At 43.4% G+C, this 25,974-nt stretch overlaps 1 protein-coding gene across 1 annotated transcript in view; it reads right to left on the bottom strand.

The window, feature by feature from the left end:
• The window catches only part of pde11al (phosphodiesterase 11a, like), a 295,860-nt gene that overhangs the window by 164,693 nt on the left and 105,193 nt on the right, over positions 1-25,974 (bottom strand). The window contains exon 2 of the mRNA XM_060825345.1: positions 22,347-22,505. Within this exon, the coding sequence (XP_060681328.1) occupies positions 22,347-22,505 (159 nt within the window). The remainder of the gene's footprint in view (positions 1-22,346; positions 22,506-25,974) is intronic.

The following is a 25,974-nucleotide window of genomic DNA, read 5'->3' as shown; positions in this document are numbered from 1 at the left end:
CCCTCCTCCCTACCTTTTATCTTAGCCTGCCTGGCACCCTCTCCTCATTCCTGATGAAGGGCTCTGGCCCAAAACGTCGAATTTCCTGTTCCTTGGATGCTGCCTGACCTGCTGTGCTTTAACCAGCAACACATTTTCAGCAACATCCTTGTAAATCTTTTCTGAACCCTTTCAAGTTTCAGAACATCTTTCTGATAGCAAGGAGACCAGAATTGCACACAATATTCCAACAGTGGCCTAACCAATGTCATGTACAGCCGCAAAATGACCTCCCAGCTCCTGTACTCAATACACTGACCAATAAAGGAAAGCATACCTACTTCACTATCCTATCTACCGCGACTCCACTTTCAAGGAGCTATGAACCTTCACTCCAAGGTCTCTTTGTTCAGCAACACTCCCTAGGACCTTACCATTAAGTGTATAAGTCCTGCTAAGATTTGCTTTCCAAAAATGCAGCACCTCACAATAGACAGCTTGGAATAAATGTGACAAATAGTGCATCTCAATGCTATCAGGATTCCATGGCTATGATTTTAGTGTATGTTGCACAGTGCTAATTTTAGATTGTTCTTAAGTTGCAATCCAATTACTTTGCTTCAATTGAACTATTATTGGCTAAAAGGTTATTATCTTCCAGGTATTTATGCACATAAACTAGGGTAGTTTTAGTTTAAACAATTAGATGTCCACTCCTTCTTAATTTTCCATTTTTTAAATTTTCCCCTTCTACAAGTTGATATTTATGACAGAGAGAGGCAACTGTCGGTTTATGAATAAATTATATGCTAGAACACAATACTGTTCAACAGAGAATATTAATAGTTTTGAAATATAATGATCTTTCATTTGGTTTACAGTGACATGGCAAGACAAAATCCGACATTGTGCAGTAAACAAGCTATTATTCTGAAGCTCAACCAGAAGCTGCATCAAACTACATCTGCTGAAACCACTCCAATTACTGCATCCTATCAGTCTCTGGGCAGGAAAGGCAAAAACATGTAGAAGAGACCTTCTGTATCTCAGAACAACATTCCTTTCTGAAAAAAAAAATCAACGAGAGAATTATAAAAGAAATGAAGTGATCTATTAGGACTGAGCTTCGGCATAACTAAATAATTAATGTTTCGGTTTGAAAGGGACTAAATATTTAGGTGAGGTGCCAGAATCAGTGGGTAAAGGGAACATATCCAAACAGTCCCAGTTGTGATATATACATGCCATTACGTGATACAGTTTGGTATCCAACAATTTTTTTTTAAGTTCACTTTTGAGACTGCATGGCTCGGTTGTTTTTGTTCATTCTCTCCTATCACTGCCTTCTGAGGTTGCCCTGATTAAATAAGAGAAACACACAAAGTAAAAGGCGAGCAAAGGATCTTGAAATCATCTTCAACACCCCCAAAGTGAGAAATAAAACATGATACGTGCATGCGTTAATAGAATATCACACAACATTTGGCAAAGAGACCAACAAATAGATGTCTGAGGGTTAGATTAAACATGATGTAAACACTGGGATAATCCCAGCATGATGAACTACTAGCAATGTGTATTTCCAGCACAGGCCTTTGACCAGATGATATGCAAATCACATAAATACTATTTCTTATACAAGCACCCAACAAAGCTCTTACTTTCTAACTTGCTCATGTTATTTCCGAGAATTATAATTGGAACTCACTTCATAAAAGACATTTATTTCGATCTTTATTCTTTAAAATTCTGTCTCCTTGAAGCTAGAATCTTTAATTTGCTCTAATTCTATAAATTAGAATTTCGGTTTATAAAAAGATTTTTGGTAGGACAGAACCCACCATGTCTCAATCTAAATATGGGCAATGACAACCTTTTTTTTAAATGACAACTATTGTAATATTTATCACCAGGCCAAAACGTCACAGTGAATTGGCAACCGTTTAACACTTAATCAAATTTGTAGCATCAGGTCAAACAGAAACAATGAAATTTCCTGCTGATTATCAACTACCACTCTTCCTCAGTTGATGGATCAGTGCTCCCGGGAGAAAGTGAGGACTGCAGATGCTGGAGATCAGAGCTGAAAATGTGTTGCTGGAAAAGCGCAGCAGGTCAGGCAGCAAAGGAGCAGGAGAGTCGGCGTTTCGGGCATGAGCCCTTCTTCAGGGATCAGTGCTCCCAGCATGTTGAACAGTGCTTAGAAGAAGCACTGACAGCACTAAGTACACAGCATGTACACAGGATATGGGACTTCATTACTCATTATGAACATTAATACTGAGTTGAAAACAGCAGTTATGTGGTTGTTTTGATCAGCACAGACTGAATAGGCTGAAGGGCCTCTTCTGTGCTGCAGATCTTTATGCCTCTATTCATTAACCTTGTTGTTTTAAGGCTGTCACCTATAATGCTGGCGACGTTAGGAGGAGACTGAGTTGGATCCTCTACTTGGCACACCTGGCTGTAGGTAGTTGCAAATACTTGTCTTTTTACTGTTCAAAAATCTATCTTTGCAAGTGTCACTGACAATGCTTTCAAGCAACACTTCTTCAGGCACAACCAGCTCAAGAATGTTTCGTTGGGTTCTGCCAGGGCTGCTCAACTCCCAACCTCATGATAGCTTTGCTCCAAACATGAACAAAGCAGCTGAGCTCAAGAGCTGATAGTGAATGTTGTTGACATTAAAGCAATATTTGATCAAATGTAGTATCAAGGAGCTCTAGCAAATCATGGGGAAAATGATTCTCTGGCTTGTCTTTACCACCTTTCTTAAACAGTGGCACCACCAGTCAACCTCCAGTCTTCTGGCACCTCACCTGTGACTATCGATGATACAAATATCTCAGCAAGAGGCCCAGCAATCACTTCTCTAGCATCCCACAGAATTCTCGGGTACAACTGATCAGGTCCTGGTCAGTTTATCCACCTTTAACAGTTTCAAGACATCCAGCACTTCCTTCTCTGTAATCTGAACATTTTTCAAAGTGTCACCATCCATTTATTTACATTCCATATCTTCCATATCCTTGTTTACAGTAAATACTGATGCAAAATATTCATTTAGTATCTCCCCATTTTCTGTGGCTCCAGACAAAGGCCGCCTTGCTGATCTTTGAGATGCCCTATTCTCTACCTAGTTACCCTTTTGTCTTTAATATATTGTAAAACCCCTTTAGATTCTCCTTAACTCTATTTGCCAAAGCTATCTCATGTCCCCGTTTTGCCATCCTGATTTCCCTCTTAAGTATACTCCTACTTTCTTTATTCTCTTCTAAGGATTCACTCGATCTATCCTGTCTATACCTGACATATGCTTCCTTCTTTTTCTTAACCAAACCCTCAATTTCTTTACTCATCCAGCATTCCCAACACCTGACAGCCTTCCCTTTCACCCTAATAGGAATATAATTTCTCTGGATTCTTATTATTTCATTTCTGAAGACTTCCCATTTTCCAGCCGTCCCTTTACCTGCGAACAACTGCCTCCAATCAGCTTTTGAAAATTCTTGCCTAATACCATCAAAATTGGCCTTTCTCCAATTTAGAACTTCAACTTTTAGATCTGGTCTATCCTTTTCCATAGCTACTTTAAAACAAATAGAATTATGGTCACTGGCCCCAGAGTGCTCCCCCACTGACACGAATTCAACAGCAAAGGCGGTAACTGTGCAGGTTCCTGCTGAGGTTGTACAGGACATTCTGGAATACAGAGTCCAATTCTTGGCTCCCAGTTATAAGAAGGACATTATTAAGCTGGAGGGGGTTCAGAAGAGAGTCACCAGGATGATGCTGGGTATGCAAGGTTTGAGTTACATAGAAAGGCTGGAACTTATTTCATTGGAGCATAGGAGGTTGTGAGGCGACCTGATTAAAAACTTTTAAAATGGGTGGTATAGTTGTCTTTCCCTAGGAAGGGGGATTTTAAGACTAGGGGGCACTTTTAAGGTGAGAGGACAGAGATTTTTAAAAAGAAGTGACAGGCAACATTTTTGCATAGGGTGGTTCACATGTGGAAACAACTTTGAGGAAGCGGTGGATGTGGGTATAATTACAATACTTAAATGACATTTGGATAGATACATGAGTAGGAAAGGTTTAAAGGAATATGGGCAGGTGGAGGAATGTGGGACTAATTTAGTTTAGGGTTATGTTCTGTCTGGATTGGTTGGACCAAAGGGTCTGCTTCTGTGCTGTATGACTATGACTATGACTACAAGACAAAGAGACCAGGTTTAGCCCCCACAAGCACAGAGTTAGACTCGACAGAAAATAGCCTAGCATTTGGTGAGCCAATGGAATGCTTGTTCCATTCCATCCTCTCCCTATCTTTCTCAGGTGAGGTGGAAGGGTGGCAGGCTACCCTGCCAGCAAGCAGTAGATACCCTACCCGGCTACAATTACAACTGGCTGAGGTGGCATCCAGATTGAGGTCGGGGTGGGTGCTGGTAGTTAGTACTTCAGGTAGACTTACAGGCACAGGCCACCTGAATGCAAGAGCTGACTCAAGCTGCTGCAGATATAGGGGTTGCACCACAGTGTTGGGCTGGCTTTTGAAGTTTTATGTTACACAACTTGCAAAGTTGCCTGCGGAGAGCAAGTCCAATTTAAAGCACCTTCTCCTTTCCTTTATATTTGATTTTAACCTGCTGCTTCTTTCAAGTCAGTAGCTGTAATTGGCCCTCTAGGTTAGAGAACCCAACTGCCTTCATTAATATTGAGCCCCCAAGGCTGGCAAACACCTCCAGGAGAAACAGGGACTGGAACTGTTTCTTCCTTCATCGAACTGAGAACCCAGAAACAATACCAACTCTTACTTCCTGTCTTTGAAGGAAGTCCTTCCCCATATCTATCCAAAGAAATTCTAATAACATTAATTGCTGCAGTTTTGGAATTTGCTGAAGGGGCGATATAGACTTCAGAGTTTGGTTAATAGAAATGTAAGTAAATCCTTTTTGAAGGGAGCTTTAGGGTGCAGTGGTAGCATCCCTACCTCTGAACCAAAAATCTGGGTTTCAATCCAACCTCAGGATGAGCTGGCCTAAGATCACAAAAGGTTGTATCCAACGAGCAGCGAAATCGACTTTTCGGGCAAAAGCCTTCTTCCAGCACCACTGATCCAGAATCTGGTTTCCAGCATCTGCAGTCATTATTTTTACCTCTAAGATCACAAAAGGCGTGTGTTACATGTAATGGAGGGGTTAGGAAGAAAGGGTCGGGGAGCTCTTAGCAGGATCCCTTTACCCTCTTCACAATGCCTGGTCCCTCAAGCAGGTGCTCAGTGCCTTCACATGAGGGACCATCTTAAAAGCCTGTTCTTCAGGTCCTCTGTTGTCCCCACCAATTGCAGTTAGAACACCGAAAAAGCTGGGTTCAGACGTAAGTTAGCAATGATTGAGACCCTTAAATTGGCAATTTTGTATCTGTCAAGGAACTATCCATTCAGTCGTGAACTTAACAAGACAAAAGCAGAAAAGGGAAAGATTCCTACCTGTCCAATGGAAGACACTCTCACTTCCAAACCGGTTAGCAGGGGCATTAAATTGCAACCAAACAAACTGGAGGTTAGCACCCTGTGAGCAATCATGGTGTGACTAATATACTGAGTTATCTTTTTGCAAAACAGCAAATTCAAGATGATATAAAGCCTTAATTTCACTACAGATTTCAAGCAAACTATGGGTTGCATGATTTTCAATGAGTCAGGCATGTGATTTAATATTACTTAAGAAAACAACTGCAATTGCAGATCTGTGTCATGTCACTGAAAAAAGGTAATTCTATTGAATTCCCTATGGTGGCAGTATTTGAGATCTTCCGAACATGCACAGCAGCAACGTGAACTCTATTTTCAGATGCAAAAGTACCTTCTGCCATCCTGTGGTAGCTAACAGTTATTAGAAATTTTATACCAAATATTTGATTCCTTCCAACACAAATAACTAAAGCAATTTGACTAATTTGTGGGCAACCTGTAGTATCAGTGATCATTTTCATGATTCTTTTACTGCAAATTTTCTCTGCTTCCCTCCTCCTGATGTATTGAACCATGCAAGAATCTGATCTTCCACCAGTACCTATTGCAAGTGACCATTCCACATTCACACAGCCATTGTGGGAAGCCCCAACTGATGCCTGATTAATCACAAACTTGGATACAATTTAAGAAAATTAGGAGGTACAACTTAATTATTACAGCCTGATGCTATATTTGGGAATGCAAACTGCATATGACAGATGCCAACAATACTGCATTACTTGGAAGAATTACTGATCAAATACCTTTTATTCTGAATGCACAGGCAATACTCATCATGCCACATTAACGGTGATATTAATTTCTCTGGTAAAAGCAGAGACATGAGTTACCTTTAAGTTGGTAAAGTTGATGAATTGTTATGTTCAGCTGTTTGCCATCATTCAGGATTTAGTGTCATAGATTAACGCTATTGTATCTACAGATCATTAAAAAAAACTTAACATTTTACAACCAAGTCCAACCAAGACTGATAATTTATTTATTGGTGTGATTCAGTATTGGGACAAAGTGACAGTTCATCAGATTCATGAGCATGTGATCCAAAAAGGATTCTTCTTCAACAGTCAAGACGAAAAACATTATTCGAATTAGAATTCAAATTCCCACAGTGTAGAAACATCTCACAGTCTTGTGACTTAAGATATTGACATGACAGCATGGTGATTCAGTTTACACAGAAGAATTACAAAATTACATTGCTTGCATCATCTTTTGTTCATGGGATAGGTGCATCATTGGCAAGACCAGCAGAATGGTCCATCTCTAATTGCTCTGGACAAGGAGATCACAACAGGTCACTCAGCACCCAGGGGGAGAACACAAGCTAAGTTTTGAATCAAGATGACTCTTCATCAGGGCTGAAGCATGGAGTGGGCAACAATTATGTTACAGTGTTTGTGGGGGATAGGGACCTTATTGTCCCTTACCATCCCTGACCTCATCTGAGATTCCTTTTTGTCCTCCAGAAGTTACTCCTTCCCACCCTGCCTCCCCAACCCAACCCAAGCCCTTGGCATGTGCTCACTCGGCCTCCTGACCTTCCCCTCTCTGAGGCAGAATGCCCTGTCCTCGGCAAAGGACTCAGCTTCAGACCCCTGCACTCCACCTTAATGAATTTCAGACTTATCAAGACACCGCCTCCATTTCCATGCTCACTTTGAGCAGGAACTCCACCCACACCCCGTGCCACTGATCCCAACACCCGCCGCCAGTATTCATTCTCTACTTGGCCCCCTTCCCCTGGCCGCTTACCCGCCCTCAATCTCTTCACTGAAAACGTGACATCAGCCATCTCAGTGTTTCTGCTCCTCTCACCCACTCCAACCTGTCCCCTTCGGAAACTGCCGCACGTTACTCTCTCAGGTCCAACCCTCACTTTGTTATCAAACCTGCCGAAGGTGGTGCTGTTGTAGTCTGGTGCACTGACCTTTACATTGCAGAGGGTCAATGCCAACACATCTTCCTACCTCTCCCTGGACCATGACCCCATATCTGAACATTAAGCCATTGTTGCCAAGACCGTCACCACCCTCATTACCTCCAGATATCTTCCCACCACCCCACTGCCTCCAAACGTATACTGTCCCAACACCCGACAGCCTGCTTCTACCTCCTTCCCAAAGCCCACAAACCAGACTGCTTTGGTAGGCCCGTCATATCAGCCTGTTCCTGCCCCACTGAGCTCATTTCCTCCTACCTTGACTCCACCGTCTGTCCACTTGTCCATACCTTACCCAATTACATCAGTGATCGCTCTAATGCCCTCTACCGTACAGACAACTTCAGTTCCCCAGCCCTATCTGCCTCCTGTTCAACATGGATGTCCAATCCCTCTGTAGCTCCATTCCCCACTGGGATGGTCAGAGCTCGCAGTCTTTTCCTCAACCATACGCTCTCCACCACCTCTCTCCTCCACTTGGCTGAACTTGTTCTCTCACTGAACAATTTCTCCTTTAATTCATCTCACTTCTGCCCTGTCAATGGAGTGCACACCCTCACAGTTTCCAGTTTTGCCTGCCTCTTTCTTCGGTACATCAATGACTGTTTCAGTGCCGCTTCATATTTCCGCCTGGACCTTCAAAAACCTGTTAGTTTTGCCTCCAATTCCAACCCCTCCAACTTTCTCCATCCATTTCAAACACTTCCCTTCATCTCCTTGACCTATGCATTACATTTCAGGGAATAAATTGTCCACTGCCATCTATTACAAAGCCACCGACTCCCTTAGCTCTTCCCACCCCATATCCTGAAAGGATTCCATCCCATTTGGCCAGTTCCTTTGCCTACATATCTGTTTGGACAATGCCACGTTCCAAAGCAGCACTGCTGACATGGTTTCCTTGTTATATGACTGCGGTTTCCCACTGTCTGTGGTTGACAGGGCCCTCAACTGCATGTGACCCAGCACTCGTGCTTGCACCCTTGCCCCTTCCCATCACTCACAACAGCATGATTGGGTCCCCCTTGTCATAACTTTTCACCCACCAGCATTCACATTTAAAGGATCATTCTCTGTCATTTCAGACAACTTCAGCAGAACTCCACCACTAAACGCATCTTCCCCTGTCTGATTTCACACAGATCATTCACTCGTGGACACATTAGTCCATTCCTGAGCTACAAAATCCAGCTCTCCCACCCCCCACCCCCATCCCCTTACCATGGCACCTTCCCAGGTTGCACCCTCTACAGTTACATCTGCCCTTTCACCTTGTCCCTGCTCACCATTCAAGGGCCCAGACAGTCTTTCCGGTTGAAGCAACATTTCACCTGTACCTCCTTCAATCTTTGGATTCACTGCACCCAATATGGCTAATTGTGTTGGAGAAACTAAACGCAGACTGGGTGACCATTTTGCAGAATAGCTCAGGTCCGTGCACAAGCATGACCCTGACCTGTCCGAAGCCGGTCATTTTGACACAGCATCTTACTCGTTGGGGGAGCGACATCTCAACTTAACTAGGCACTTTACAACCTTTGGTAGGCATTAAGTTCAACATCTTCAAATTGCAAATCCACTCCTTCCCTTTCTTTTAGTTTGACTTGTTGCATTCTGTCACCATCTCTCCCCTCCTCTCACCTGAGTGGGACCATTTGTTCTTTCTAGTCTTGCAGTTAGACAAACCATTGTTCTGCCTTTCTCACATTCTGATCACTTAATCTGAACTGTCAGCATCCATTCTACCTCAGCACTCCAACCACCAAACTGAGCACAGAGTGCCGAGCCGGCATTGCATTTACTTCAATGAGCAGTGTCAAAGATCCATCAGGTTCTCAAGGTGTGAATTTTGAAGAGGAAGAGCCAAAATTTATTCTGCGGTGTACTTACATAACACGCAGGGCTCTGTGCTTTGCAGACAGAAAAAACATATGCACACACACTACATCTTTTCTCACTCAGCAAAACAGGTGAAAAGCATTCTCTGCATCATTTCTCAGGGCAATGTTTTGATCGATCAAAGTGCCTGGGTTAAAAATTAGAAAAGATTAGACAGTTAACTTAAATAAAACAAAGAATTGCAGATGCTGGAGCTCTAAAACAAAAATAGAAATTTCTGGCAAAACCCAGCTGGTCTGTCGGCATCTGTGATTCTAGAGTCACTTGACTTTAAACTTTAACTGCCTTCTTATCAAAGATGCTACCAAATTGCTGCTTCACCAGCAATTTCTGATGTAGTCTAAGCAGTTAACTATCAATCATCATAAACTGGGGCATTCTCTATAAAAAATAATCTCTACTAATTGAGTCCATGTGCCAACCAATCAGCATTTTTCTCTCTTACAGTTAAAAATGTGTTTTCCTTTTAAGAATTGATCTAAAGAATAGAAGACAAAAAGCTTTGACCAAATGTGTCTTTTTCTAAAAAATGAGCATACGAAGGAACAGAAGGGAAGCATCCAGCCCCCTGAGACTGGTCTGTTTAATAATGTCATGGCTACTGTGACTGCAACCTCAAATGTGCAAACTCACCTGCCCCGATAACATTTCACACCCTCGTTCACCAAGAATCTATTCACCTACGACTTAAAAAATACTTAAAGACCATAGTCTTTCCAGGAGGAGAATTACAAAGACTCACACCCTCCCTGAAATAGCATTTTTCAACATCACTGTTTAAAATCTGTGACCCCTTCTGTCGAATCAGTGACCTCCAGATTTCGATCCTCCCAGAAGAGGAAACATCCTCTCCACATCTACCCTGTCAAGACACCCCCAGAAACCTACGCTTTAATCAAGTTAACACTGAATCAATATATCTTCCTTCCTTTCTTGCTTGCTTTTGGCAAATGAACTCACCCTGTCCCTCCAGTCTGGCTTCTGCCCAGTTGTGCCCAATGACTCACCATCTGCATTTGTAAGTTGTAACTATCTGTCTGAACGGATCATGACTAGTACCAGATCAAGTGCTGGTATTACTTAATCAGAGATACGATGTATCGCTCGCCCTTTCTCATGAGACTGGAGTGGGGGCCCAAGTAGTAATTTTTGGATGTCTAAAAGTAGAAGATCAAATGGTGAGGGGTCAGGTAGTTGAGGTGGAAAGCAATCTAAAGTCTGGTTGAAGATTTGTAGCTCGGGTGTCCGTTGTTGTGGTTCTGTTCGCCGAGCTGGAAGTTTTTGCTGCAAACGTTTCGTTCCCTGGCTAGGGAACATCATCAGTGCTATTGGAGCCTCCTGTGAAGCGCTGCTTTGATGTTTCTTCCGGTATTTATAGTGGTTTGTTCTTGCCGCTTCCGGGTGTCAGTTTCAGCTGTAGTAGTTTGTATGTGGGGTCCAGGTCGATGTGTCTGTTGATGGATCTTCTTGCCGTTTCCGGGTGTCAGTTTCAGCTGTAGTGGTTTGTATATGGGGTCCAGGTTGATGTGTCTGTTAATGGAGTTTGTGGATGAATGCCATGCCTCTAGGAATTCCCTGGCTGTTCTCCGTCTGGCTTGTCCTATGATGGTAGTGTTTTCCCAGTCAAATTCATGTTCCTGGTTGTCTGAGTGTATGGCTACTAGGGATAGCTGGTCGTGTCGTTTTGTGGCTAGCTGATGTTAGCCATGAAACATCAGCTAGCCACAAAACGACACGACCAGCTATCCCTAGTAGCCATACACTCAGACAACCAGGAACATGAATTTGACTGGGAAAACACTACCATCATAGGACAAGCCAGACGGAGAACAGCCAGGGAATTCCTAGAGGCATGGCATTCATCCACAAACTCCATTAACAGACACATCAACCTGGACCCCACATACAAACTACTACAGCTGAAACTGACACCTGGAAGCGGCAAGAACAAACCACTATAAATACCGGAAGAAACATCAAAGCAGCGCTTCACAGGAGGCTCCAATAGCACTGATGATGTTCCCTAGCCAGGGAACGAAACGTTTGCAGCAAAAACTTCCAGCTCGGCGAACAGAACCACAGGAAAGCAATCTGTATCTAGTGCTGTAGTGCTGTATTTCATGTCAGATAGCAGGTGAGGAAGAAATTGATTTTGGGAGAGGAGAGACAGCAGGAGCGCACTTACAGAATATTCTGAGTGATGTCATATACTACAGCTCCCAGAACAGCCAGCCCTTGATGCTGAGCAGTCTGTTCCAGTGGGGTTAGATGCATTTTTATACTGTTTTGATTCTGCTTAGCTCATTCCTTGCCCTTCCGAAGAGAACGAAAGACCTCATTCATCACAGAAATTGTAAAGCATGCTATGAGTGATGGGTGTAAAACTGATTGGTTGGATTGGAGCATGAAGGCTGTGAGACATATCTGGACATTAAACCTAAATCCTGACCTCCAAGAAGTGCTGATGAGTGACTGATTGGGTGTGGTACATTGTACAAAATGCAATGAAAGAATGGAGAGACTCATTCAGTGACCTTGACCTCTCACCTAAAGTTATTGAACTTCATACGGCACTATTACCACTGGGAACCCTTCTGTCTTGCCTATTGTGCCATTTGGGGTGCATCTTGTTACAGGGACCTATACTACAGACAGGTAGGCTCTGGTTGCTTCTGTGTATTGAAGGCAACTCACCTTTAAAAGATATAAGCAAACTAAAAGTCGTGCTTGCCAAACATCCTGAAGGGCCCTCGGAGTGTTCACTCAGCCGGCAGCATAGGTTACACTTGACTGAAACATACAAGTATCAGCAAAACAAGGAGGGAATTCCATTCTGGTTACCTTCAAGGTAACAGTAATCCTCAACTTCTACACCAATGGATCATGCTAGAGAGTCATGGGGGAAGTTCAGTGAAATCTCACAGGCATTAACTCAGAAATGTATCAGAGCAGTCACTCATGTTCTATTTGCTACAGCTCACCAATTTATTTATGTCCCATTAAATAATACAAGTCAGGCAGCCAGGACAGTTGGTTTTGCTGCCATTGGAGGTACAAGTTTCATTCGGTGACATTCACATAACCATCAGAACACCCCATCAGCAGTGAAAGATTTCCACTCCATGAATGTGCAGATCATCATTCACTCTAACCCTATCACAACAGTCAGATGATGCAAATCAGTGCAGGATATCCAGGGAGGTTGCAGTGAGAAGATAGAGGCACTTAATCTTGCAGCGTGCAGAAGATTATTCAACTACATTCTACACCGGATCCTGTTTCTTTTATTCCTGCTCAAGGCACTGCCTTCAAGTGCATTGGCCCCAGGCTGCCTGGGTCTAACTGAAAGGCTTCCTTCACAAATCAGAAGAGAATGTTTGGTTCAGGCTGAGACTGCCTTGAGCAGTGATTCAGTGAGACTTCTGATGGGGAGTATTACCTTCTAGCACTTTGCAGGTACCTCTGAGTGGCGCAGGCACAGCACCACAGTCGATGCAATGCCATCTATAATGCTCACCACCATGCTTTAACTCAAAAATGAAAAGCCTTGGATTCTATAAGACCATAAGACATAGGAGTGGAAGTAAGGCCATTCGGCCCATCGAGTCCACTCCACCATTCAATCATGGCTCATTGGCATTTCAACTCCACTTACCAGCATTCTCCCTGTAGCCCTTAATTCCTCAAGACAACAAGAATCTATCAATCTCGGTCTTGAAGACATTTAGCGTCCCGGCCTCCACTGCACTCCGTGGCAATGAATTCCACAGGCCCACCACTCTCTGGCTGAAGAAATGTCTCCGCATTTCTGTTCTGAATTGACCCCCTCTAATTCTAAGGCTGTGTCCACGGGTCCTAGTCTCCTCACCTAACGGAAACAATTTCCTAGCGTCCACCTTTTCCAAGTAATTCTGGGTAATCCAAGATGAAGGATGGGGAAAACAATTGTGGCTGTAAGAACGGCTCCCTTTTTTAAGGTTTTTTTAGGTGTTGCAGGTGATTTCCTCAAATTCCAGGAGTAGCAGTTACTGTTTTTTTTAATAAGCTGTTGCATTGTTTTGGAACTTTGGGGAAAAAAGATGAAAACAACTGCACTTTTAAAAGGAGGAAGCCAGACCAAAGGCAGTGACCACATGGTCAGTGAGGGAGAGAGAGAAAAGAAACCTACTCTGCTAACTGACACAGCAGTGAATCTGCACAGTTACTGCCTTTGCTGTTTGAGTTCATGTATCTCTAGACATCAGAGTGTGTTTAGGAAAAATTATCAAACAGCAAAATTCATAGCTAACCTTGGAGGAACTTGTGTGGGAGAGCTCACAGCACAGGAACAGATTAGTGCATAGCTTTTAACATGTAACTTGCTGTAAGTCTACAGGAGTGAGTAGAGTGGGTTATTTCTTGATCATATGTTTTATTGAGATCTGTCTCTTGATTAATTTTTAAAATAGAAACCATAAGTACTAAGGTAGCTAGAAGCATTTTCTTTCTAGAATAAAAGGATGGTGCTATTTTCTGAGTCTGTAGGTTGTGAAGGAGCAAAGATTGCTGTTTGTTGAGTAATATGCTCTTCCTGTCAGATGTGGGAGTTTAGGGAGTTTCAATGTTACTGATGATTATGTCTGCAGGACGTGTCTTTGGCTGCGACTCCTATCAGGCCGCACGTATCAGCTAAAACAGCAGTTAGAGGAAATGAGCAATTTACAAGAGCTAGGGGGTCTGATGGATGGCAGTTATGAGAAAAAAGAGAAAAGTCATAGATACAGTCAGGTAGATGGGTTAACACCAGGAAAGGTAGCAGAGGTAGGCAGGTAGTGCAGGATCCCATCTCAAACAAGTATGCTGCTTTGGAAAAGGTTGGGGATGATCGACTCTCAGGGGAATGTAGCACGGATAGCCAAGGTTCTGGTATTAGGACAGGCTCTAATGCAATAAGGAGTACATCGGGTTCCAACCGATCAATTGTGATAGGGGACTCTCTAGTCAAGAGCAAAGATGGATGTTTCTGCGGCCAGCAGCGAAAAATCAGAATGGTGCGTTGCTTCAGTGGTGCCAGGATCAAGCAGGTCTCAGAGAGGATGCAGAACGTTCTCAAGGGGGAGAGGGACCAGCAGGAGGTTATTGCACACATTGGTACCAACAACATAGGATAAAAAAAGGATGAGATTCTGAAGGAAAAATATAGAAAGTTAGGCAGGGATTTAAAAAGGATGTCCTTGAGGGTAGTAATACGTGGATTATTCCCAGTGCTATGAGCTAGTGAGGGTTGTAATAGGAGGATAGAGCAGATAAATGCATGGCTGAGGAGCTGGTGCAGAAGAGAAGGGTTCACATTTTTGGAACATTGGAAGATGTTTTGGGGTAGAAGTGACCTGTACAAGGAGGACAGATTGAACCTGAACTGAAAGGGGACAAATATATTAGCAGGAAGATTTGCTAAAGCTGTTCGAGAGGATTTAAACTAGTAAGGTGGGAGGGTGAGACTAAGAGAAATAGTGAGGAAAGTGATCAATCTGCCTCCAATCAGCTTTCAAAAGTTCTTACCTAATATCGTCAAAATTAGGTTTCCACCAATTTAGAACTTCGACTTTTAGGTCTGGTCTATCCTTTTCCATAACTAAAGTGAGAAAAGAAATGAGCCAAACAGTCAGGGCAGGCAGGGACAAAGCAGAGAATAAGGTAGGACTGATGTTGCATCTACTTTAATCCAACAGGCCTAACAGGGAAGGCAGATGAACTCAAGGCATGGTTAGAAACATGGGACTGGAATATCATAGCAATTACAGAAACATGGCTTAAGGATGGACAAGACTAGCAGCTTGATGTTCCAATATAGAAATGCTATAAGAAGAATAGAAAGGGGGGCAAGAGAGATGGGGAAGTGACGCATTTGTTAAGGGATAGCATTTATACTTAACGAACGAGGATATTCCTTGGAATACATCCAGGGAAGTTATTTGGGTGGAACTGAGAAATAAGAAAGGGATGATCATTTTATTAGGATTGTATTATAGACTCCCGCCGCCATAGTGGTCAGAGAGAAATTGAAAAACAGATTTGTGTGGAGATTTCAGTAAGAATAATAGGATGGTTATGGTAGGAGTTTTAACTTTCCAAGCATAGACTGGGACTGCCAAAGCATTATAGGTTTATGATTAGATTAGATTACTTACAGTGTGGAAACAGGCCCTTCGACCCAACAAGTCCACGCTGACCCTCCGAAGAGCAACCCACCCAGACCCATTCCCCTACACCTAACACTACGGGCAATTTAGCATGGCCAACTCACCTAACCTGCACATCTTTAGACTGTGGGAGGAAACCGGAGCACCCGGAGAAAACCCACACAGACACAGAGAGAATGTGCAAACTCCAAACAGACAGTTGCCAGAGGTGAGATTTCAACCCGGGTCTCTGGCGCTGTGAGGCAGCAGTGCTAAACACTGTGCCACCATGCCGCCCATCAGATGAAGAGGAATTTGTTAAGTGTGTACAGGAACATTTCCTGAGACAGTACGTGGATGTACCTCCTAGAGAAGGTGGAAAACTTGAACTACTCTTGGGAAAAAGGCAGGGCAGGTGACTGAGATGTCAGTGGGGGAGCACTTTGGGGCCAGCAACCATAATTCTATTTATTTTAAAATAGTTATGGAAAAGGATAGACCAGACCTAAAAGTCGAAGTTCTAAATTGGTAGAAACCTAATTTTGGCGATATTAGGTAAGAACTTTCGAAAGCTGATTGGAGGCAGATGTTCGCAGGGAAAGGGATGGCTGGAAAATGGGAAGACATCAGAAATTAGGTAAAAAGATTCCAGAGAAAGTATATTCCTGTCAGGGTGAAAGGAAGGGTTGGTAGGTATAGGGAATGCTGCATGACTAAAGAAATTGAGGGTCTGGTTAAGAAAAAGAAGAAAGCATAAATCAGGTACAGACAGGATAGATCGAGTGAATCCTTAGAAGAGTATAAAGGAAGTAGGAGTATACTTAAGAGGGAAATCAGGAGGGCAAAAAAGGGACATGAGGTAGCTTTGGCAAACAGAATTAAGGAGAACCCAAAGGGTTTTACAAATATATTAAGGACAAAAGGGTAACTAGGGAGAGAATAGGGCCCCTCAAAGATCAGCAAGGCGGCCTTTGTGTGGAACCACAGATAATGGGGGAGATAGTAAATGAATATTTTGCAACAGTATTTACTGTAGAAAAGGATATGGAAGATATAGACTGTAGGGAAATAGATGGTGACATTGCAAAATGTCCAGATTACAGAGGAGGAAGTGCTGAATGTCTTGAAACGGTTAAAGGTGGATAAATCCCCAGGACCTGATCAGGTATACCCGAGAACTCCAAGGGAAGCTAGAGAAGGGATTGCTGGGCCTCTTGCTGAGATATTTGTATTATCAATACTCACATGTGAGGTGCCGGAAGACTGGAGGTTGGCAAACGTGGTGCCACTGTTTAAGAAGGGCGGTAAAGACAAGTCAGGGAACTACAGAACGGTTAGCCTGACCTCAGTGGTGGGCAAGTTGTTGGAGGGAATCCTGAGGGACAGGATGTACATATATTTGGAAAGGCAAAGACTGATTCAGGATAGTCAACATGGCTTTGTGCGTGGGAAATCATGTCTCACAAACTTGACTGAGTTTTTTGAAGAAGTAACAAAGAGGATTGATGAGGGCAGAGTGGCAGATGTGATCTATGTGGACTTCGGTAAGGCATTCGACAAGGTCCCCATGGGAGACTGATTAGCAAGGTTAGATCTCATGGAATACAGGGAGAACTAGCCATTTGGATACAGAACTGGCTCAAAAGTAGAAGACAAAGGGTGGTGGTGGAGGGTTGTTTTTCAGACTGGATGCCTGTGACCAGTGGAGTGCCACAAGGATTGGTGCTGGATCCTCTGCTTTTTGTCATTTATATAAATGATTTGGATGCGAGCACGAGAGGTAAAGTTAGTAAGTTTGCAAAATTGGAGGTGTGATGGATAGCGAAGAGGGGTACCTCAAATTACAACAGGATCTGGACCAGATGGGCCAATGGGCTGAGAAGTGGCAGATGGAGTTTAATTCAGATAAATGCGAGGTGCTGCATTTTGGAAAAGCAAATCTTAGCAGGACTTATACACTTCATGGTAAGGTCCTAGGGAGTGTTGCTGAACAAAGAGACCTTGGAATGCAGGTTAATAGGTCCTTGAAAGTGGAGTCACAAGTAGATAGCATAGTAAAGAAGGCGTTTGGTATGCTTTCTTTATTGGTCAGAGTATTGAGTACAGGAATTGGGAGGTCATGTTGCGGCTGTACAGGACATTGGTTAGGCCACAGTTGGAATATTACATGCAATTCTGATCTCCTACCAGAAAGATGTTGTGAAACTTGAAAGGGTTCAGAAAAGATTTACAAGAATGTTGCCAGGGTTGGGGGATTTGAGCTATAGGGACAGGCTGAACAGGCTGGGGCTGTTTTCCCTGGAGCGTCAGAGGCTGAGGGGTGACCTTACAGAGGTTTAAAAATTATGAGGGGCATGGAGAGGGTAAATAGGCAAAGTCTTTTCCATGGGGTCCAGAACTAGAGCACATAGGTTTAGGGTGAGAGGGAAAAGATATAAAAGAGACCTAAGGGGCAACATTTTCACCCAGAGGGTGTTACGTTTATGAAATGAGATGCCAGAAGAAGTGGTTGAGGCTGGTACAATTGCAACATTTAAGAAGCATTTGGATGGGTATATGAATAGTAAGGGTTTGGAGGGATATGGGCCGGATGCTGGCAGATGGGCATTGACTGGGTTGGGATATCTGGTCGGCATGGACCGGTTGGACTGAAGGGTCTGTTTCCATGCTGTACATCTCTATGACTCTATGAATGCTGGATGATGAGAGAAATTGAGGCTTTGGTTAATAAAAAGAAGAAAGCATATCACAGATGTAGACAGAGATCAAGTGAATCCTTAGAGTACAAAGGCAGTGGGAGTATACTTAAAGCCAAATCAGTTGGTTGGTATGGCTGTCCCAGAGATGTTTCTGAAACGATCCGCACATAGACATCCTGTCTCCATGAGATACAGGAGACCACATCTGATGCAACGGATATAGTAGGCAACGTGCATGGAAGTACAGGTAAATTTCTGTCTGATGTGGAAAGATTCTCGGGCTCCTTAGACAGAGGTGAGAAGTGGGCGCAGTTTTGAATTTCCTGCAGTAGCAGAGGAAGGTGCCAGGGTGGGGGAGGGTGTGGATCTGACAAGGATGTCACGGAGGGAATTGTCTCTCCTGAATGCAGAGAAGGTTAGGGAGGGAAATATATCCTGGACTGTTTGTAGGTGGCAGAAGTCACGGAGGATGATGCAATGTATAAAGAGGTTGGTGGGGTGGAAGGTTCAAGGACGGAGGCTCATGGGCCTATGAGAGTGCTCATGGCTACCTCTTTGGTTTGCAGAAAGTGGGAGGATTGGAAGGAGAAGTTGTTGAGGGTGAGGACTTGTTCAGCCAGGTAGATGAGGGTGTCAGTGGAAGGGTACTGGTTGGTTCAGCATCAGAGGAAGAATCGGAAGGCTGGGAGGCCTTTGTCGTGTTGGGTAGATGTGCAGAGGGACTGGGTGTCCATGGTGAAGATAAGGCATTGAGTGCTAGGGCCCATGGACACTGGAATGGGCCCCAGCTATGCCTGCCTCTTTGTCGGGTATGTGGAGCAGTCCATCTTCTGCAGTTACACCGGCACCATTTCCCACCTTTTCCTCTGCTTCATCGATGACTATATCGGCGCTACCTCATGCTCCCACGAGGAGATTGAATAGTTCATCAAACTCACAAAACCTTCCACCCAACCTCAAATTCACCTGTCAAGAATGTGGTGCTAGAAAAGCACAGCAGGTCAGGTAGCATCTGAGGAGCAGGAGAATCGACATTTTGGGCATAAACCCTTCATCAGGAATCAGCCCTCCCTCAAATTCGCCTGGACCATCTCGGACACCTCCCTCCCCTTCCTGGACCTCTTCATCTCCACCTCCAGTGACTGACTAAACATGGTAATTTCCTACACAGCCATTGACCTCCACAGCTACCTGGACTACACCTCCTCCCATCCTGCAGCATGTAAAATGCCATGCCTTTTCCTCCATCTCCACTGCATCTGCTCCCAGAAGGACCAATTTCAACATGGAACATCTCAGATGGTCTCCTTCTTCAAAGACTTCAATTTCCCCTCCTATGTAGTTGATGATGCTCTCCAGTACACCTCCTCCACTTCCCGCTCCTCTGCCCTTGAACCCCACCCTTTCAATTGCAACAGGGACAGAACCCCCCCCTGGCCCTCAACTTCCACCCCACCAACCTCTGCAGGAAGTGCAAAAGCTGCACCCTTCACCTCCATCCAAGGCCCCAAAGGGTCTTTCCACATCCAACAGAAATTATCTGTACTTCCACACACATTATCTACTGTATCCGTTGCACCCAATGTGGTCTCCTCTACATCAGGGAGACAGGATGCCAACTTGTGGAATGCTTCAGAGAACATCTCTGGGACACCTGCATCAACCAACCCCATCGCCTCGTGGTGAACACTTTAACTCCCCCTCCCACTCCACCAAGGACATGCAGGTCCTGGGTCTCCTCCATCGCCAAACCCTCCACCGGACACCTGGAGGAAGAGCACCTCATCTTCCTGCAGCCACATGGGACCAATGTGGATTTCACCAGTTTCCTCATTTCCCCTCCCCCTACCCTATGCCAGTCCCAAGCCTCCATCTCAGCACTGCCCCCTGACCAGTCCTACCTGTCCATCTTCCTTCCTTCCTACCCATCTGCTCCACCCTCCCCTCTAGCCTATCACTTCCACCTGCACCTTCATCTACCTATCACATTTCCAGCTACCTTCACCCCAGCCCCACAAACTTATACAGGTTTATAAAATTGTGAGGGGTATGGATAGGTTAAACAGACAAGGTATTTTCCCTCGGATGGGGTAGTTCAGAACTAGAGGGCATAGGTTTAGAGTGATAGAGGAAAGATATAAAAGAGACCAAAGGGGCAATTGTTTCAAGCAGAGGGTGGTACGTGTATGGAATGAGCTGGAGGCTGGTACAATTGCAACATTTAAAAGTCATCTGGATGGGTATATGAATAGAAAAGGGTTTGGAGGGATATGGGCCGGGTGCTGGCAAATGGGACTAGATTAGATTGGGATATTTGGTTATAGAGTCATAGCGATGTACAGCATGGAAACAGACCCTTCAGTCCAACCCGTCCATGCCGACCAGATATTCCAACCCAATCTAGTCCCACCTACCAGCACCCAGCCCATATCCCTTCAAACCCTTCCTATTCATATACCCATCCAAATGCCTCTTAAATGTTGCAATTGTACCAGCCTCCACCACTTCCTCTGGCAGCTCATTCCATACACGTACCACCCTCTGCGTGAAAAGACTTTGTCTATTTACCCTATTAATTCCTCTCATAATTTTGTAAACCTCTATAAGGTCACCCCTCAGCCTCCGACGCTCCAGGGAAAACAGCCCCAGCCACCTGCGACTCCACTTTCAAGGAGCTATGAACCTTCACTCCAAGGCCCCTTTGTTCAGCAACACTCCATAGGACCTTACCATTAAGTGTATAAGTCCTGCTCTGACTTGCTTTCCCAAAATGCAGCACCTCGCATTTATCTGAATTAAACTCCATCTGCCACTTCTCAGCCCATTGGCCCATCTGGTCAAGATCCTGTTGTAATCTGAGGTAACCCTCTTCGCTGGCCACTACACCTCCAATTTTGATCGGCGTGGACAAGTTGGACCAAAGGGTCTGTTTCCGTGCTGAAAATCTCTTTGATCTTATAATTTATTCATTTTTTAATGTCACTATATTAATTATGATCCTAAGTTCATTGAGCTATCCATGTTAGGCTAAGAACATTAAAAATAACAGCAGGAGTAGACATTTTAACCCTTCAAGCCTGCCCAGCCATTCTATAAGATCATGGCTGATCTGCTCCAGGCTTCAACTCCTCTTTGGCACCAGCTCCTCAAAGCTCTCAACTGCTCGATATTACAAACATCTACTTCATTTTAAAATACTTTCCTTGATCCAGTCTCCACAACTTTTTGGAGTGCAGAACTCAAGACGTTCACTATCCTCAGAGAAAAAGCTCCTTCACATCTCAAGAGTGTCCCGTAATTCTGTAGCTATCTTGCTTGTTCAAGAAATATCTTTTCAATGTCTACTCTGCTAAAACACCTCAATTTTGCATGTTTCAATAAGATCACTGTTTTTGATAAGGCAAGCCCTCCATCCCTGGAATCAGCTTAGTACATCTCCTGATCTACTATCTCCAATGCCGGTTTATTCTAAATTTGAAAAAAAAATTTGCACACAGTGCTTCAAGTGTGGACTTGGCAATTCTCTGTGCAGTTGTAGCGAAACAGCCCTACGTTTAAATTCCAGCTTCTAATAATAGAGTCAGAGACTCATACAGCATGGAAACAGACCCTTCGATCAATAAAGGCCTACATGTAATTTGCCTTCCTACACTTTGTTTCCCGTATCTTCCAGTCATAATAACTGATTGATAATTGCATTTTTTTTGAGATAAGATCAATACAGCAACAAATTTATCAATGGAAACTTCCAGTAAACCTTGTCATAAAAATATATATTGCAATTATTCTCAAATAAGTCATGTAACTCCAGAATTTGGCACTATAAACTAAATACGAAGTCATGCAATTAATGAACTTCCTTAAAGTTCTATCCAATACATCAAAGAATATTAGCATTTAAATACCTTTTTGAAATAAATGTGGCTAATATTTGCACAGTAGAATGAAAGCACTTATAATGAAATAGCGAACTTGATTTTTTTCTTCCAAACATCGTTAGTTTTTAATTCAAAAGGACATTTGTTTTCTGGTGTTAATGTCTTGAGTGCCCCAAATTTAAGTGAAACAATTTACAACATAGACACTTATTACAAATGAAAAATTGGACCTGTACCAAGTAGAGTTCTTACTTTTTCATCATCATCGGTGAAAGGGACTCCTGCAGGGTTTTTGTTGATGGCTTGTGCTACCCCAATAATCTCCCCATCACAGCTCTGGATCGGCATGCACAGAATGGACTTCGTCTTATAACCCGCCAACTTGTCAATTTCATCACTAAATCGATGATCCTTCAAAAAGAAAACCAGCAGAATATTTGTTTGCATCCCAACAGCAACAACAATAAAAGCCATTTTTTAATTCTTTACAACAATATTGTTCAATCAATCTGAAGGTGCAGCCATTAAACAACACGATTCTATATCATTTTACTGAAATCTGCTTGAAGGTCTGCTTCATTGCATGCCAGGTTGAACCAAGTTGGAAGAGAATCATATTCAGACATGGGGAAGAAATATCAGATTGACCTAGGAAGTGAGGTGGTGTTAGAGATGCTGGCAGGTTAAAAGTGGACAAATCCTCAGGTCCAAGAGTTTTTGCCCAGGCTGCTCTGGGATATGAGGGAGGAAGTTACAGGCCTTATGACACAAAGTTTTAATTCTTTTCTGCTCACTGGGAAGGTGCCAGAAGAAGGGAGGAAAGCTAGTGCACTTCCACTTTCAAGTAAAATGATTGACATAAACCAGAAAATGACAGACCAGTGAATCTCCTATCAGTGGCAGGGATACTACTGAAGAAAATTGTGAAGGAGAGAATTAATCTCCACTTGGAAATGCCAGGTTCGATCAGAGATAGTCAGCATGGCTTTGTCAGAAGAAGGTCATGCCTAACATATTTGGTAGAATTTCTCAAGGAGGTGATAAAGTTGTGTAAATGAGGGCAGTGCAGCTGATGTAGTTTATCTGGATTTCAGCAAAGCCTTTGACAAGAGCCCACATGGGAGACTGATAAATATGATAAAAGCATATAGAAACCATGGTAACCCAACAAATTGGATACAAAATTTGCTGAGAGGTATGAGGCAGAGGACAATGGCAGAAGGCTGTTTGTGTGTCTGGAAGCCAGAGCCCACTGGGGTAACATTGCATCAGTGCTGAATGCATTGCTGTTCGTGATACATATAGGAGAGTTAAAAATCACACACCACCAGGTTATAGTCCAACAGATTTATTTGGAAGCACTAGCTTTTAGAGTGGTGCTCCTTCATCAGGTGGTTGTTGAGTCTTATAACCTGGTGTTGTGTGATTTTTAACTTTGTACACCCCAGTCCAACACCGGCACCTTCAAATATAGAAGAGACCAAAGGGGGAGGTTTGATAAACAAGTTAGTTTTGACACAATGGAAGAAGGGCTTAGGTTACAGGAGGATTATCAGATCAGCATGATCCTGTTGAATGGTGGAGCAGACTCAAGAGGCTAAACAGCCTACTCCTGTTCTTATCTCTTATGGTCATTTGGTTGTGGACACAGATGGGTTGGTCAGATGGACAGATCCGTGACAGATGAAATTTAACACTGAAAAGTGTGAGATGATGCACTTTGGAAGTTATAACAAGACAAGGGAGTATTCATTGAATGGCAAGACACTAGGGAACTCAGAGGAACAGAGGGATCTTGAGGTGCTTATTCACAGATTCCTGAAGGCAGCAGCTGAAAGGTTACCAGGTTAGTTCAGATTGAAGGGCTCCTGCCCGAAATGTTGATTTTCCTGCTCCTCAGATGCTGCCTGACCTGCTGTGCTTTTCCAGCATCACTCTAATCTGGACTCGGATCTCCAGCATCTGCAGTCCTCACTTTCACCTAGGTTGGTCCAGAAGGCATGTGGAACACTTGCCTTCATTAATTGTGGCACAGCTGAAAAGGGTGGGGATGTTATGATGGAGCGGTACAAAGCTTTGGATAAGCCACATGTTGTTCTGGTCACTGCAATATAGGAAGGAAGAGATTCACCAGGATGTTGTCTGAAGGACTTTTGCCTGAAACGACGATTTTCCTGCTAGTCAGTTGCTGCCTGACCAGCTGTGCTTTTCCAGCACGACTCTAATCTTGACATGTTGTCTGGGATGGAATGATTTAGTTATGAAGAGAGGCTGGATCAGCTCAGATTGTTTCCTTTAAAGCAGAGAAGGCTGAGAGGGGACCCGGTTGATGTATATAATTTTATGAAGGGGCATAGACAGGGTAGATAGAAAGCAGCTGTATCCTTTAGTCAAAGGGTCAATAACTAGGGAGCGTAATTTTAAGGTGAAAAGCAAAAGGTCGATTTGAGAGTGAGGTACTGTATTCTAAGTCCCTGCACTAACCCACTCCCAAGTGCTTCATATCTATTCATTCATAACTCCTTCACTAACTCACTCACAAATGAACACTACGTTCCCATTTCATTCATTTGTAACGCCCTACTACAACACGGTTTCATTCATTCATTTATAAAACAATGGTTCTGTAGTATATTTTACTACCATAAAATAGACCAAATTTAAAACAACCCTTTCTAATCAAAAGAACCCTTTCAAACCCATCACTGCATTTTCACACCTTGTTAGCCCTTGCTAGAAGTCGAGCATACAGAACAATACCATCCCCGTCATCATGTCTTCACGAAACACTAATATTAATCGGCCCTAACCAACCATCTCCCGGACCTGAACAGATTACAGAACACAAAACAGTTTCCCCAGTTAGCATGTACTTGTTAAATACCTTCTATCCCTTTAAGAAACTAATTGACAAAGCTGCACTTACGTGAAATTGAATGAATGAACGAAACTCACACTGTCAAATAGCAAACAAACCTCACACTCCTGCTGCTGTCATCAGTTCAGTATCCTTTATTCTCTTATTAAGTTCAGGTACAATGTCTAACTTATAGCATCTCGGTCTAATATTTTTACTAACATTTACTAACTTAAAAGACAAAAGGACTAACACCTCTTAATTATGAGAGCACAGACTGGACAGACACACTTAATCCAACAAAAATAACAGCCTGCACTTAATTTATGTTTATAACCCACTTCGTGTCTCCCAGGACAGAAGCCCCTCAAACCTTTGTGTACTATAGATAAAAGGTGCAGCACCGTCGTAATGGAATTCTAATATATGTGAGGAGAAAGTGAGGACTGCAGATGCTGGAGATCAGAGCTGAAAATGTGTTGCTGGAAAAGCTGATCTGCTGCGTTTTTCCAGCAACACATTCTAATATATGTGAGCCATGATATGGAGTAGCCGGTGTTGGACAGGGGTGGACAAAGTTAAAAATCACGCAACACCAGGTTATAGTCCAACAGGTTTATTTGGAAGCACTAGCTTTCATAGTGTTGCAACCACCTGATGAAGGAGCAGCACTCCGAAAGCTAGTGCTTCCAAATTAGCCTGTTAGATTATAACCTGGTGTTTGATTTTTAACTTAATTGTAGGTAAGAAGTGTGAACAAAAGGGTGTTTGAAAGAATTGTATTTTGGGATTCTATAGCCGCCTCGAACTTGCGCTATTTGCGGTTGCTGAATAAAACAGGCTATTTTCGTCACTCAACGATTTCAGTCGCTATTTGAACACAATCCCCATGAGGAGAAATATTTTCACCCAGAGGGTGGTGAGAATCTTGAATGCACTGCCTGGGAGGATGGCTGAGGGGGAAAACTTCACTCCTTTTAAACATTACTTGGACGAGGACCATCCCTTCAATTGCTGGAAAGT

Source organism: Hemiscyllium ocellatum, chromosome 5 (assembly GCF_020745735.1).
Source record: "Hemiscyllium ocellatum isolate sHemOce1 chromosome 5, sHemOce1.pat.X.cur, whole genome shotgun sequence".
Classification (NCBI taxonomy): Eukaryota; Metazoa; Chordata; class Chondrichthyes; order Orectolobiformes; family Hemiscylliidae; genus Hemiscyllium; species Hemiscyllium ocellatum.
Note: the sequence above shows the minus strand (reverse complement) of the source record. Positions and strands in the feature narration are given on the sequence as shown.